This window comes from Pagrus pagrus (assembly GCF_965226575.1).
Source record: "Pagrus pagrus genome assembly, chromosome: 11".
NCBI classification, from domain to species: Eukaryota; Metazoa; Chordata; class Actinopteri; order Spariformes; family Sparidae; genus Pagrus; species Pagrus pagrus.
The window spans coordinates 25,947,274-25,960,451 of NC_140195.1; the positions used below are offsets into that span (position 1 = coordinate 25,947,274).

The 13,178-nt window shown below is 39.0% G+C and overlaps 1 protein-coding gene across 3 annotated transcripts in view; it reads left to right on the forward strand.

Moving 5' to 3' along the window:
• LOC311264927 (vitamin D3 receptor A) overlaps positions 1-13,178 on the forward strand; it is an 81,981-nt gene that overhangs the window by 41,661 nt on the left and 27,142 nt on the right. For 2 of the 3 annotated variants that reach the window (XM_084366144.1, XM_084366145.1), the window contains exons 3-4: positions 8,240-8,387; positions 10,670-10,800. In XM_084366144.1, coding sequence (XP_084222270.1) covers positions 8,242-8,387; positions 10,670-10,800 — 277 coding nt within the window. In that variant the 5' untranslated portion in view covers positions 8,240-8,241. Of the gene's footprint in view, positions 1-7,956; positions 8,083-8,239; positions 8,388-10,669; positions 10,801-13,178 lie in introns of those variants that run through there. The other variant, XM_084366146.1, reaches the window with a different exon arrangement.

A 13,178-nucleotide genomic window follows, 5' to 3' on the forward strand; every position in this document is an offset into this window, starting at 1 on the left:
TCTTCGCAACAAAATCCACAGTAATCAGTTTTGTTGACCTGCAGTTTCTGAAAGCATTTCTCTGTTTCCGTGAAAACGGCACATTCCGGTTCAAGATCATCATTAATTATCTGGCTTGGTCTCAGTGTTGTAATGATAAAATACTCAATCATGGTGGCGATTTTCGATGGCTCTGGTGCAGGTTAATCAATACACTGATGTCATGCTCCATTTAACAGAAAGCCTCACACACAGTAACACACACACACTAGCTCACAGCCTGGTAGTCCAAGCCTCCTTGAGTTTCATAGCATAATGCATACAGTACATACTAATCCTTACATATTGGGCATGTTCCTCTGCCCTCCTCCTCACTCAGGTAGTCTTGTTGTTTTAGCAACTCATGGGCTGTATAGGTTCTGCAAACTGGAACATCAGATTTATGATAGGAGGGAACCATGACGACAAACGCAGCTCAGCAGTTTGACTGGCCTCCAAGGGGCACAGAAGAGGCTGGAGAGTAGAGAAAAGCAGACAGAAAGGCACAAGAGGGCTACATGGAAGTGTTGAAAGAGGTACAACAGCTTCTACGATGGCTTAGGTGGCTTTTTCTATGTTGATAGAGCACTTACCAACTCAGTAAGGACTGTTTATTGGGCATCAATATGACAATCATTGGTATAATTACTGATGTATATTTCTTGCTTCAGAGTGCACAGCTAAGGGGTTTAAACATTTTCATATCTTCAAATTTGAACTTTTTCATGCACTCATGGTAGGGATTTGGTGTTTCTTTCCTCTTAACTGCTGAAAAGCCTCTCAAACAGCATGAAGCAGCATTATTTTACTTAACACTTTAAAGAAATGTATTTTAAATGTCATCTTTTGTGTAGTATATTGTTGTCATTAATGTGCAGTTGGAACATGTAGAAGTCCTAGTGTTTGCAATGATGCATCCCACAATTCACTAAAGAAGCCAAAATAACTAAAAACATGTTTTTCGTTTGGGCAACAAGTACCTCTCCAGAAGCCTTCAGCACATCATTGTATTGGCTTGTACAGGCTGGTCCTGTTGTAATGGCTGTTATTATGTTTGAGTGTGCTGCTTTTAAACAGACTTGGCTGTTTTCTGATGCATTTTCTGAACTGAATGCTTCTTGCAACTGTGCTGAAAGAGAGGCTCTTCTCCTTCTTTCCTTCAGTGAATGTTTCACACTGAATGGTGACAAGGTCTTAATGTTTTGCCTCATGGGACTAAGCGTTTACATGCTGTGTGGGGGTTTATGTATTTTAACTCTGTGAGATGGCAGTCACATGCACTGCTCCCTTCTCTGGAGAGGAAAATGTCATCAGCATTAGTAAAAACAGACTGAGTGGCTCAGCTGTAATCCGGCCTGATGATCCCTCTCACTAAATGTTGCATCTGTTGACATTAGATGTCACTTGTAGCTGACTCTGCTTAGCTTTCCCAAGCAACGTGAACAAATGTCTTTACAGGTGAGGGTGGAGAGGGACACTATTGGAAAAGGAAAGGAGAATCGAAGAGGATTGACACAGATATTTAAGATGGGATGACAGGCAAGGGTGCGATGACCAGATATTTGACTGTACCAGCGTTTCATAGCTAAAAAGTCAGTACTGTTTCAGTGCAGTGGTTTATAAAGAATACAACCTCAATGCTCCTGGACTAGTTTTGTCACAAAAAACCCCCCCAAACTTTTTGATGCTTTTACATTTGATTCCACAATTGAGATCCAGATTTAGCCTTTTGCCTTTTCTGTTCTCATAACTCACCAGTCTGCACATGCACATCCTCAGGACATGCCCCTGAAGTGGGAATTCATCTTGTGGACTGTATTTAGCCAAAGTTTGTGAAAGTCTAAAAGTTTGCAGAAGTCAATTTTCAGTTTTCAGTCTTTGGCAACAGTATTGATGTAGCATTGGATTTTGTTGTTGTGTGTCAACACCAGCAAGGCCTGCGGGTGCAGTAAATGATGGGAGTCACAAGGCTGTGAACGGGGGATACGGGTTGAACAGTGGTAGGGCTAGCTTGACAAAACAACACAGATCCAATTGTACATTGTAAACAGGCCATCCTTGGGCAGTCAGATGGCTAACTATGAACCTAAATCAGCTCTTCTTTGGAGAGACAGGAAGCTACTAAATGGAGGTACTCTGCTGTGATGTCGGGACCAAGAAAAGTTGCACACACCTTGACTCTTAAATTACACATTTTACACTTATAGTGGTTTGGGTAGTTTTGTAGAATATAAATCCGTCATGATATCACATTTCTTTTGTAATATATATATATATAACTGCTTGATATCCAATGTGTGTGTGTAGATCTAAATAAAAAAATGTAAATAAGTAAAATAAAGGTTTCTACTTATTGTTCTTTCAAGATGGGAAGTGTGTAATAATGCATGGCTAAAGGCTTACAGTGATAATTACATTTTCACAACAATATAACTTCTACCTTCCTGCATTTACAGCATAATGAAACTGGAGGCTTCACAGTATGTGTTCATGAATAAGAGTAATATAGTTATTATGAATTAGTGTCAGCTCTTACTAATGTTGCTTTTAAGTGTGCCTAGAGGGGAGAAGGGTGCGAATGAGTGTGTATCTGTTTTTCCTCCTCATACACAGAGATGCTCTGACCTTAGCCACACACACACACACACACACAGAGACACACAGAGACACACACACACACTCTGAATGAAAATGGATCCGTGAAGAATCCATTATACATAGCTGAGTTCTGTTTTGTCCAGCAACATTGCCTCTCTTGTTCCTCCCAGTTCACTTCCAATTTGTTTTGTTGGCGTGGATGTCATATTAACTGGTGCCTGAGCATCAAAATAAGCATGGAAATTGAATACATTAACAAAAATAAACAACACGACCTGGTTTAGTAGGATTGAATCAGTTTAAACTAGGGATGTCCCGATCAAGTATTTCTGGCTCGAAACTCAATCCGAGTCCTAATATGGCTGTAACTCTGATAAAGAGTCTTATCCACCGTTGTATTCACTTAAAATAATGTTAATTAAAGATGTAAATGACACACTGAACATTACATAACAGATATTGCCACTAAATCTGTCACTACTTAATCCAAATATTGAAGATCATGGTTCAAAACTATTAAGCATTTATAAACTTAAAGTATCGATGTGAGAGGAAAGAAAGATTAACTGGGAGAATGTGACTCCTGAAACTGATGTAACACGATGTACAGTAATGTAATGGAAATACTCAGTCCACTCTGGTTGTACAGTGGTGTTACTGAGTGAACAATCTTTAGTTGAGTTCAGACTCTGGCTAGCAGAGATCACTTTAACCAAACAACAGCAAAGTTTTATTTGTGCTTGCCATCAAGTACCTCATTGAGTTCACATTAATTACCAATAGCTGGTGTTTGTCATTTTAACCAGCTACAGCTATTGACGGCAAAAAATTAGAGGCTGGATGTTTTGTACACTAATCTTTGCAAATAAGAATGAGAGGGTACAGATTAACAGACCTGTTAGCATCTGATATTTGTGTCAGAACTCGTCACTCACTGCTGCACCCAAGTCATTGTTCACATTCATGACATCTAATTTTTATTTGGATAAGAAGCAAAATGCTCACATTGTAGAGCACTTCTGCCATAAAGAAATACAGCGCTGCAAAACTGGTAGGCTGTGGTGGACAAAAACAGCAAACAAGTATAGTGATGAAAAGCTCTGGTAAGGTTTGGCAAACAACAATGAGGACCCAATTGTGGACACAACGGAGACGGGCAGGTTTAAAAACAAAAAGCCAACTCTATTGAAGAGAAGCTGTGGTCCGTAAATGCAAAATGCAAGTAAGAAAAGGCAGGCAAGAAAGGCTGGCAATGAAACAGGAGTAATCTGAAAGCAAAAACTTGTACAAACCAGGACAACATGAGGACACAGGCAGGGAAATCACGAGGAGAAGACTGGACCAGGGAACAGACGAGAGACACACGAACAAAACTGAGAAAGAGAGAGGGAAAGGGCAAACTTAAATACAAGGGCTATTGAACAAATGAAACACAGGTGTACACAGAAAAAGGGCGGGGAAAGGACAAAGACAGTCACAAAGTCACAAGACACGCGGATACTAAAATAAAACAGGAAACAACTTATCCAAAAACCCAAACCATGACAGGATTGGATTTGAGGTGATACCAATCCATTAAAACATGCCCAAATTGGCTCAAGGCATCTGGTTTTAACACTGATCGAGGGTTGACAGTTATACACTATTATTGTCAAATAAGGAGTGTTGAAAAAACCTAATCAAATTATGCAATAAATTAATCATTTAATCAAGATCTTAATTGTTTTGTCCACTTCAAGTAGGTATAGGTAGATTGACAGATATGAAGTTATACGTAGAGAGAGAATTAATTGGTTAATCGATTAGTTGTCAACTGTTATTTTAATCACCAAGTAATTTGATAATTGATTAATCATTGGGGTCATCTTTAAGGAAAAACAGTCAAAATCCAGCTTCTTTTTCACCATTTTCTGACATTTTGTAGCCCAAACAACTAATTGATAAATCAAGAAAATAAATAACAGATTAATGCTCAATGAAAATGATCGTTGATTGCAGCCCTCAACAAATAGAAAAAGTGTATGCATTTGAAAGCACAACAAAAATTGTTGGGGGCAGAGAGGAAGGAGTAGAGATGGAATTACCTGTCAGACTGGTTCTCTTTTCTCTACCAACTAATCATGCCGACTATAAATGAATAAAAGCGCTAATTATTAAGCAGTGTTACAAATGAGAAACGAGTGAGAGAAAACACATAAAGGGGAAAAAAGAGTGACAGAGAAGTGATTAAAGGTGAAATAACAGCAAAGTTGTTAATGACGGACCTGGAGCCTGTTCACACTGCTGTTAATCAGCAGCACTAATGAAAGTGCAGCTTGTTTTGGTGTTTTTGTAGATATGTTCGCCCCTCCATCTTTTTCATTATTCACCTGCTGCTTCCTGCATTAGGGAAAAAAGCTGTTTTTGTGACAGGATGACTAATGGCGAGTGTGTTGTTTGTCTGTCCTGTCACGCACTCCCCTCCCACACATCCACCCCTACACACACTGAAACCTGAAATCACCATCATATGTTTGTGAATGAGAAACCCCTCTGTACTCTAATGTAAACCACACACACACACAAGCATAGATGAACAACATGCGTTAAAGTGATAGGCCAGCTGTATTGAAATGTGTGTGTTGCTTCACGGTGTGGATGCATTATTGTATTGTATTGATGCTACACAGCCAGTAGCTCCTTTCTCATGCGTATGTGTGTTTTCCTGGGAAGCGGTGCCATAGCTTCATCTAGCCCAGATGTAATGAGAGCTAATGGAGTCAGACTACGTTTGTCTCCATCCTCCGCTTGTGCTCTCACCTGCCTTCCTTCTTTCATTACTTCTCTCTCACCAAACGCAGCTCCTCCACACCAGTTCCTCCTATCTCTTTGTCCTCGATTGACATTATCTGAGTCCTTCTTTTTTGCACTTCAACTCCCCACAGGCTATATTCTGCAGCCACGTGATGGTTTCCCCCCCGCTGAGCCTGAGTTCACTGCATGTACCCCCTCCTCTCTTTGTCCTCATTTTGTTGTCTTCCCCTTACATGACCTTTCCCTCTCTTACAGTACATACAGGATTTCTCTATAGGGTCTGCGCAGATGTCAATTTCTGTACATACAGTAACAACACCATAAACCTTCTAACCATTTCCATCTCTTTGTTACATTTGGAGTCTTGTATTACATTCAAACAAATTTCCATTCAGCACATTGACGTTCAGAGCATTAAGCTAATACAGAAGAGTGTGGTAGGGTATTATTACATCGTGCTTACTGTTCCCAGTTGTTGCCTGAGAGAAAAAAGTCAACTAAAGTCTGAATTTAAGCCCTTAAAGACACAGTGAAATGAACATGTTAACTTCTAGGAAAACCGTCATATTGTGGACATTTCTTGTGAATTTTTAACTAACTCCATTCTGTACAAGTCGGCGTGAATAAAAAAATCAAACAAATTAAGCTGTTTCTTAAATTTAAGTAATCGTTTTGCCCCTTCGATCAAAACAACCAGCTTTACTTCCCCTCTCATGTTTTCCTCTCCTGCAACAACAACTGAAATAACATCATATTAGGGCTGTAAATAAGCCATTTTACTTTCCCTCTGATCAAAACAACCAGCTTTACTCCCCCTCTCATGTTTTCTTCTCCTGCAACAAAAACTGAAATAGCATCATATTAGGGCTGTAAATAAGCCAATTTATTGCATCTTTAAATTAATATTAAGGGGAGAGACCCAGACCTGAATTTAGTTGTACAATATTAAACAGTTTCAAGCATACAGTTAGTCACTCCATCACATCGCCTTTGTCTTATGTTCTCTCATTAGCCTTGTTCAGTCAAAATTAATACAAAATGACATAATAAGGGGTGTGGGGGTCGGCTGGTAGCTTAATGATTTGAGAAGGATGTACCATAAGAGCCTCGGCTCTTTCCCCTTGTTTCCTGTCTGTATCTTCACTATCATCTATCCAATTGAATTGAATCCAGTTCTTAAATGAATGAATAAATGAATCAGATAAAAGCTTTTAAAGCAACAAAATGCAACTTCCTGGAAAAAGATTGTTGATTGTTGAGTCTTAGCCCCAGGTTGTCAAATACGGCTGCTTTGGGTTGGTGTCCTACCCGAGCTGCCAACCCAAAGTTTCAGTATTGGATGACCTGGGGATGAGACTCAACAAATATCTGTTTCAGAAATGGGTAATTTGTCAAAAGTTTCCTGAAACTAACTTCAGGCCACTAAAACTAACTAATTAATATGTTTTGTGTGTCTTCTTTTATCCTGATTTCTTTTCTTGCAAACGCTTTATGCAGTTTGGTCAGTTCAGCTGAAACATACTTATAAGATCACATCTAGTATTGTCAAAAATATTGATACCTGTACATATCGTTACTCAATTTTTGAGATGTTTTCAATACTCATTTTATATAGTATCAGTACACCAGTACCAGCTGTACTTTCTCACTCTTTCTTCTCACCAACAGCAAGTTGACACTCAAATTATTTTGAAAGGCCAAATCTTAAAAGAAGAAAACAAAGGTTTCTAAAGATGTGATAATTTAATGTTCACTGCTGTCTTTTTGCTGTTCTCTGCTACTAGCCAAAAAAAGTGTATCTCATTGTCATAGTATAGCTTTGTCACTGTGTATTTACCCTTTGATAAAAATCAAAAATGTTATGCCTTTAATGTTGTCAGTATTTCCCCATTGTACCCAAAATGGTATCAAATATCTATATTTTTCAAGGTATTGAACAAAGTTAGAAATGTATGTCATGTCAACAGTGCTCACATCAGCATATACGCTAAGATATAATTTCAGACCCAGACAGTCAGCATTTTTCAGTCCTGTGTGACTGTATGATGGGCCAACACTTGAACCCACTCATCAAACTTAACTACACACTGTTTCTTTCATCCCCCATAATTTCTCTCCTTTCCTTTTTGACTTCCTCATAGTGTCCTCACCTCTTCAATCAGACTTCAGACAGAGGATCTTTCTGTACACATTGATATGGATTAGCTCACAGTCGACCGGTGTGTGTTACTCTACTGCTGTTTATTTCATAGGGGATGACCAGATGGTGTGAGTGTGTATGGAAAAATGAGCACTGTAGAGAATATTTCATCTTGGCAGTATTAAATGTATCAGTCATGTTTTCACCTTTGTCAAATGGCCCCCTTTCTGTCATTAATTCTCTTTCCAATTAACATTGTAATTTCATGATTTTTAATAGTGTGTGTGTGTGTGTGTTTGTGTGTGTGTGTGTGTTCGTGTGTGTGTGTGTGTGTGTGTGTGTTCGTGTGTGTGTGTCTGCTGAGTCACTCAGCCAATAGCCGCGAGATGCAGAATGTGGCTGTCGATGCCTTTTGCTAAATATGCTAATAGCCCGACACCTGTTTGTATAAGAAGAGGAAAACACACCCCTCCCATCAAGCACACACTCAAGCACTCCCACACAGCACCCGGGCAGTGGACAAGAACTGATTTGTAAGCTATGTCCAGGGTTGTTCAAATTCATAGACGCACACAGGGACAGCCTGTGTCAGTCCATCTTTTTATGTTTGCATGTCATTGAAAAACAAGGAGTGGGCCAGCAGTGTGAAACGAGCTCTTAACTCTTTTCTGTTCTTCTTGTTCTCGACAGTGATGGAGCCCATGACGGTGACGACGTCGGTGGTCGGACCGGAGGAGTTTGACCGCAATGCCCCGCGGATTTGCGGTGTGTGCGGCGACAAGGCCACTGGCTTCCATTTTAACGCCATGACGTGCGAAGGCTGCAAGGGATTCTTCAGGTGGGTGTTGACCCTGAGTTGTGTACACGTTGTCTATATTTTTGGTTTGTGCGTTCTTTGGAGTTTTTAAGTGTGTCTGCTGATGGGGTTATATGAAGTGTGTGAGTTTGTGCATTTCTCAAGTGTGAGGTGTTATGAGCAGCCTTCTCATGTGGAGGAGGTGTTCACAGTGTGTATTCTATTCATTATATACTTTAAACAGGATTTTTCTGTACTTTTAAAAATGTTAAATTAAATTGTTTTCCCCCTTAACTTGTTTAATAGAAACGCTGCAGATACTTTGTGTTCGTCTTTTCAGTTTCACAATTTATATCAATAATGCATAATATATTAAACAAACGGGCACCAATTATTTTGGCATCCTAAATAATTAATTTATTTATGAGATAAATGTTTTTGTCGAATGTCAGCAATATCAAGATATATCATTGGCTGGTTATTCTGGCTGCTCCTCTGCAACATGTTGCCATTATCCAGCAGCAAATAAACATTTAAAGAGGAGTATGCGTGACTGCTTGATACCAGTACACAGTGTGTTCAATGTTACGGTACAGTACGTGTGTTTCTGTCAGCCTGAGTGAACATTCATGCAGTGTTTTTAGAACAATATGCATTATTTAGTCGAGTCCATAATCCTTCTCTATCTTTGCCTCGTTTCCCCTTTTCTTGCTCACTCTCGCTCTCACTCATGCACACATTCACACACAAAGGGACACACACAATGCACACATACTTTTCTTAAAATTTATGAAGGATTCAAAAATAATGAAGTATTATAATTAATTTAAGTCTCAGCAGCCGAAGGGAGCATATTAAAGACACCATCCCTTCAATCAAACATTGATTTTTAATATGAGTCAAGGCAGCTTTACAAGCTAACGGTTTTGTGTAAAATAGATACAGTATATGTAAATTGGGGAGTGCATTATTGAGGCTCTTCTGCTTGTTCCTAAATATAAAATATTCACCCAAAGAAGTGTTTCAGTTGGCTGCTTATATTTGAATAGTTTTTAGTTAATTGTTCTGAAATGGTGATGCTTACATTGCATTACATGTATTAAAAAGTCCTTCTTAGATTAAGTTGGATTATCATTCATAACAGTTATTTCAATACTTACTATTTAGGATTAGGGGTTGGCAAAAAACAACAACAATTCACATAAGAATCGCGAATCTTATCTCCCTCAATTCAGGATATATTCATGAATGTCACAAATCGATTTTCTGAATGTTAATTTGTAGCGTGATTTTGACGGAACGAAAAAGGTGGAACTAACCTGCAAGGGTGGTGAAGCACCTGGACAAGTTAGTCTAGCACACGCTACAGTTATCTTGAAGTTCATCTTCAAACAAGGCAGTGGTTGCAGGCGTTTCTTTTACTTAATGACTGGATATTTACCTTTGCAAGACGAACATCAAGCAGGCCACATGTTTGCTTACAAACACACACTGCAGCATTCAACATGTTAAACAAACTCTGTGGTGAAGAAAATAACTCAAAAACCTGCCTCTGCTCAGCGTCTTGTACAGCGATGGACCCCCGGAGCTAACAGTGCAGCAGAGAGGCTGCTCTCACTGCTGGACTTACAGTATAACGTTAATAACAGCAGAGCACACCCCCTTATTTTGTTATCACATACACGCAGGCATGCTTTCAAATGAAATGATTCATGAATTGATGCTGTTAACTTTTTAAAATGAAAAGACTGCCAATTGTTATCATAATTTCCAGCTGTGTCTCATATTGTATTTCGGCAGATTAAGGACACCAATGAATGTTTAGGCACACAATAAACTGGAGCAAAAGACTGAAAATAGTGCCCCCTATTCTCTTCATTCAACCAATTTTGATTTGAGAATCATTCTGAATCGAATCTGGACAGTCAAAATCAAATCCAATCACGAGAGTGTCAAAGATTGACACCCCTATTCAGGGTGCACCCATATGGAAATTCTGGACCAATACCAATGTTTAGAACGTTTTGGATGATACAGATTTTTTTGTTTATTATTTGAGTCCCATTTGTTTAAAGGAAACTAAGAAATCCGATCTTTAAAAGAATAACTGAACTGTGTAAAAGTCAACATTTTCTTATACGTGTATTCGGTTGCTACCGATGTTCGGACAATAAATCAGTGTATCCCTACTTGTATATCTCTTAATAATGCAGCCTGAAGCATAAAGTCACCTCCTTCTGTCTTTGCAATGAAATATTTGAACCAGCACAGAGAATAAACGGTTCTAAATGAGTAATGGAGTCATTACTAATTTCATCCTACAGGCGCAGTATGAAGCGTAAAGCTTCTTTCACCTGTCCATTCAACGGGAGCTGCACCATCACCAAGGACAACCGGCGTCACTGCCAGGCCTGTCGTCTGAAGCGCTGCATCGACATCGGCATGATGAAAGAGTGTGAGCTGACTTTTTTGACATTCTGCTGATTTGTTGGAAACTTCGTATGAAAATACAAGTTCAGTTGCGAGTATGTGAGCTTGTTATAATATCCTGTGACTTGTCTTCACTGTATTTATTATTATTGTGATTGGTTGTCAGCTGTGCATTCTGACAAACACAGAAAATGCTAGAACATGGACTGATGAGACTTATTTTTTTTTTATTCAGTTTCACAGAAACAGTATAATCTATAATCCTTTAAATTCACATCTCACCCCATAGAAAATATTTTAGATTGTTTGTCTAAACTAACTTCAGGTTTAAAGACTTGTAACCAGATTAAATTATTTGAGAAAACATACTAACATCATGACATCTCCACTTACAGTAGGTAAGATTTCTAAAGGTTGATACTGAGGTGATATCAAGGCAGGATGTAACGTCTCCGCCTCCTCTTGACATCCCTTTGATGTAATATTCATCTTGGTGTCTAGAGCTGCTGCTTTTGATGCTTCTTCATGTTCCCCTGCTTATTGCACATAAAGCCACTTACAGGAGGGCATTATATTTTACTGTTATTTTCTATTGAAGCTCTTCAGCTTCCTATCATCATTAATGTTAAATTGTATCTAATATCCATTGATTGTTTTATCTGTGTACAGAAAAGCTCAATACATGCAAGCTGAGTTTTTTTTCAGTGCACCAACTGCCTGGAGAGATCAGTTACAGGTTGGCTGGTGTAAGTGGTAAACTGGTTTCCTGCTTGCATCGCATTTAATCTAATATTTAAAGACATTCAGGAAGAAGCAGCAGCCAATAGAATCAATGGTACGGTGTAAATTGATCTGATTTGCAACAAAGGGGCAGGCAATAGTTGATATGCATGAGGCAGGCTGTACCATATGGCAAACTCAGGCTTGGGTCAGAAGATGGTGTTTTTGATCCCGTTTTTATTTTACTATGTGGACTTTCTATCATCAGTTCATTTTACAAGGTGTTGATGACAGTGTTGTGATGTAGCTTAACTGGATTGATATTGCTTTGTCTTCTGTGTTTGAAAGGCTGTTTGACACAGTCTTAATCAAGTCGTTTATGCATACAGTACCAGGGAGTAATACAAGTCGAACGCGCGATGAAGAGGGAATGAGACATCATCTCAACCCATTTTAATACAAAATGACACCTTGTCACAACTGATTCATAATACCTAACGCTGAGGGGTGTCTTTATCCTGCCTGTCGACAATTTATCATATTATACACTAGTTATGTCATCAGTCCTGCATCCCACTTTTATAAACATTAAAAAACACTTCATAAAAACCTAACCCATGAGTAGAACGTAGCACCAAAAGCAGTGCATCACAATAACCATGACAAGCACTAGATGACAAGGGGAGAATGAAAGAAAGGAAAGAAAGGAAGGAAGCCAAAGGGGGTTAAAGTCCTGTTCAACAATGGCTCTCTTTCTTTAAAGAGACACACAATGGTCTGGCCCACATTTCATTCACAAACACGTTGTGTGTTTGTGTCAAACAGAGATGATGCAGGGCAGGGTTTACCACAAATAACCACATGATGACACTGAAGTGTCTGTATTTCATTGAGAAAAGATTAAGAGAGAAAGAGAGAGAGACTTATCAGTATAAAAAGGTCTCTTTGTTTCTCACAGCTTGTATACAGGTTCATGGCTTGGAGGAAGTCCACTGTATTTCCCCACTCCTCTGCTTCTACCGTGAGCATTGACTCCCCCCCCCCGGCCCCCACATACTGTACAGAACTTAAAGGCAGCAGCTTTTTTCATATCCTGTTCTGCCTGTACATAATCCTCTGTGATGACAAACCCATTTGTTTTTTAATTAATGCCAACTGTAATTGCAGAGGCAGAATCACTCATGGGTGGTGCTGAGAATTAAGCAGGATGATACACCAGCAATTAGTGCTTTACATAAAAGCATAATTCGCATTATTAGCTCTGATTAATTCCCATCACATTTGCCCGCAGGCAGCAGGTATGTGTTTATCTGCAGTCTAAATGTTACCCACTACAGATCCACTGGTTACACTGAAAAAAATCTTGCGCAACAACCACCGGCAGCTTCAGAATAACCGCACATACTTGTGCTCTCTTGTGCACATGTAACTAATCATTTATATCCTGGTAGTTTTATTAACAAAGAAAATCAATCAATCAATCATGCCTGTGCTGAGGTTGACTTAATATGGCTTCATTATGATGTAAAATTAGTTGAAACATTCCCTTCTGTCCAGCAACATACGTACTTTGAAAACAAATTGAGAATGCAAAATAAAAGCAGCAACAACAGTGTCTTGTTACGCCTGAATGCACAGCTGTAACACAATCATTATGAAGTGGACAAGGGACTTTAACAGTGT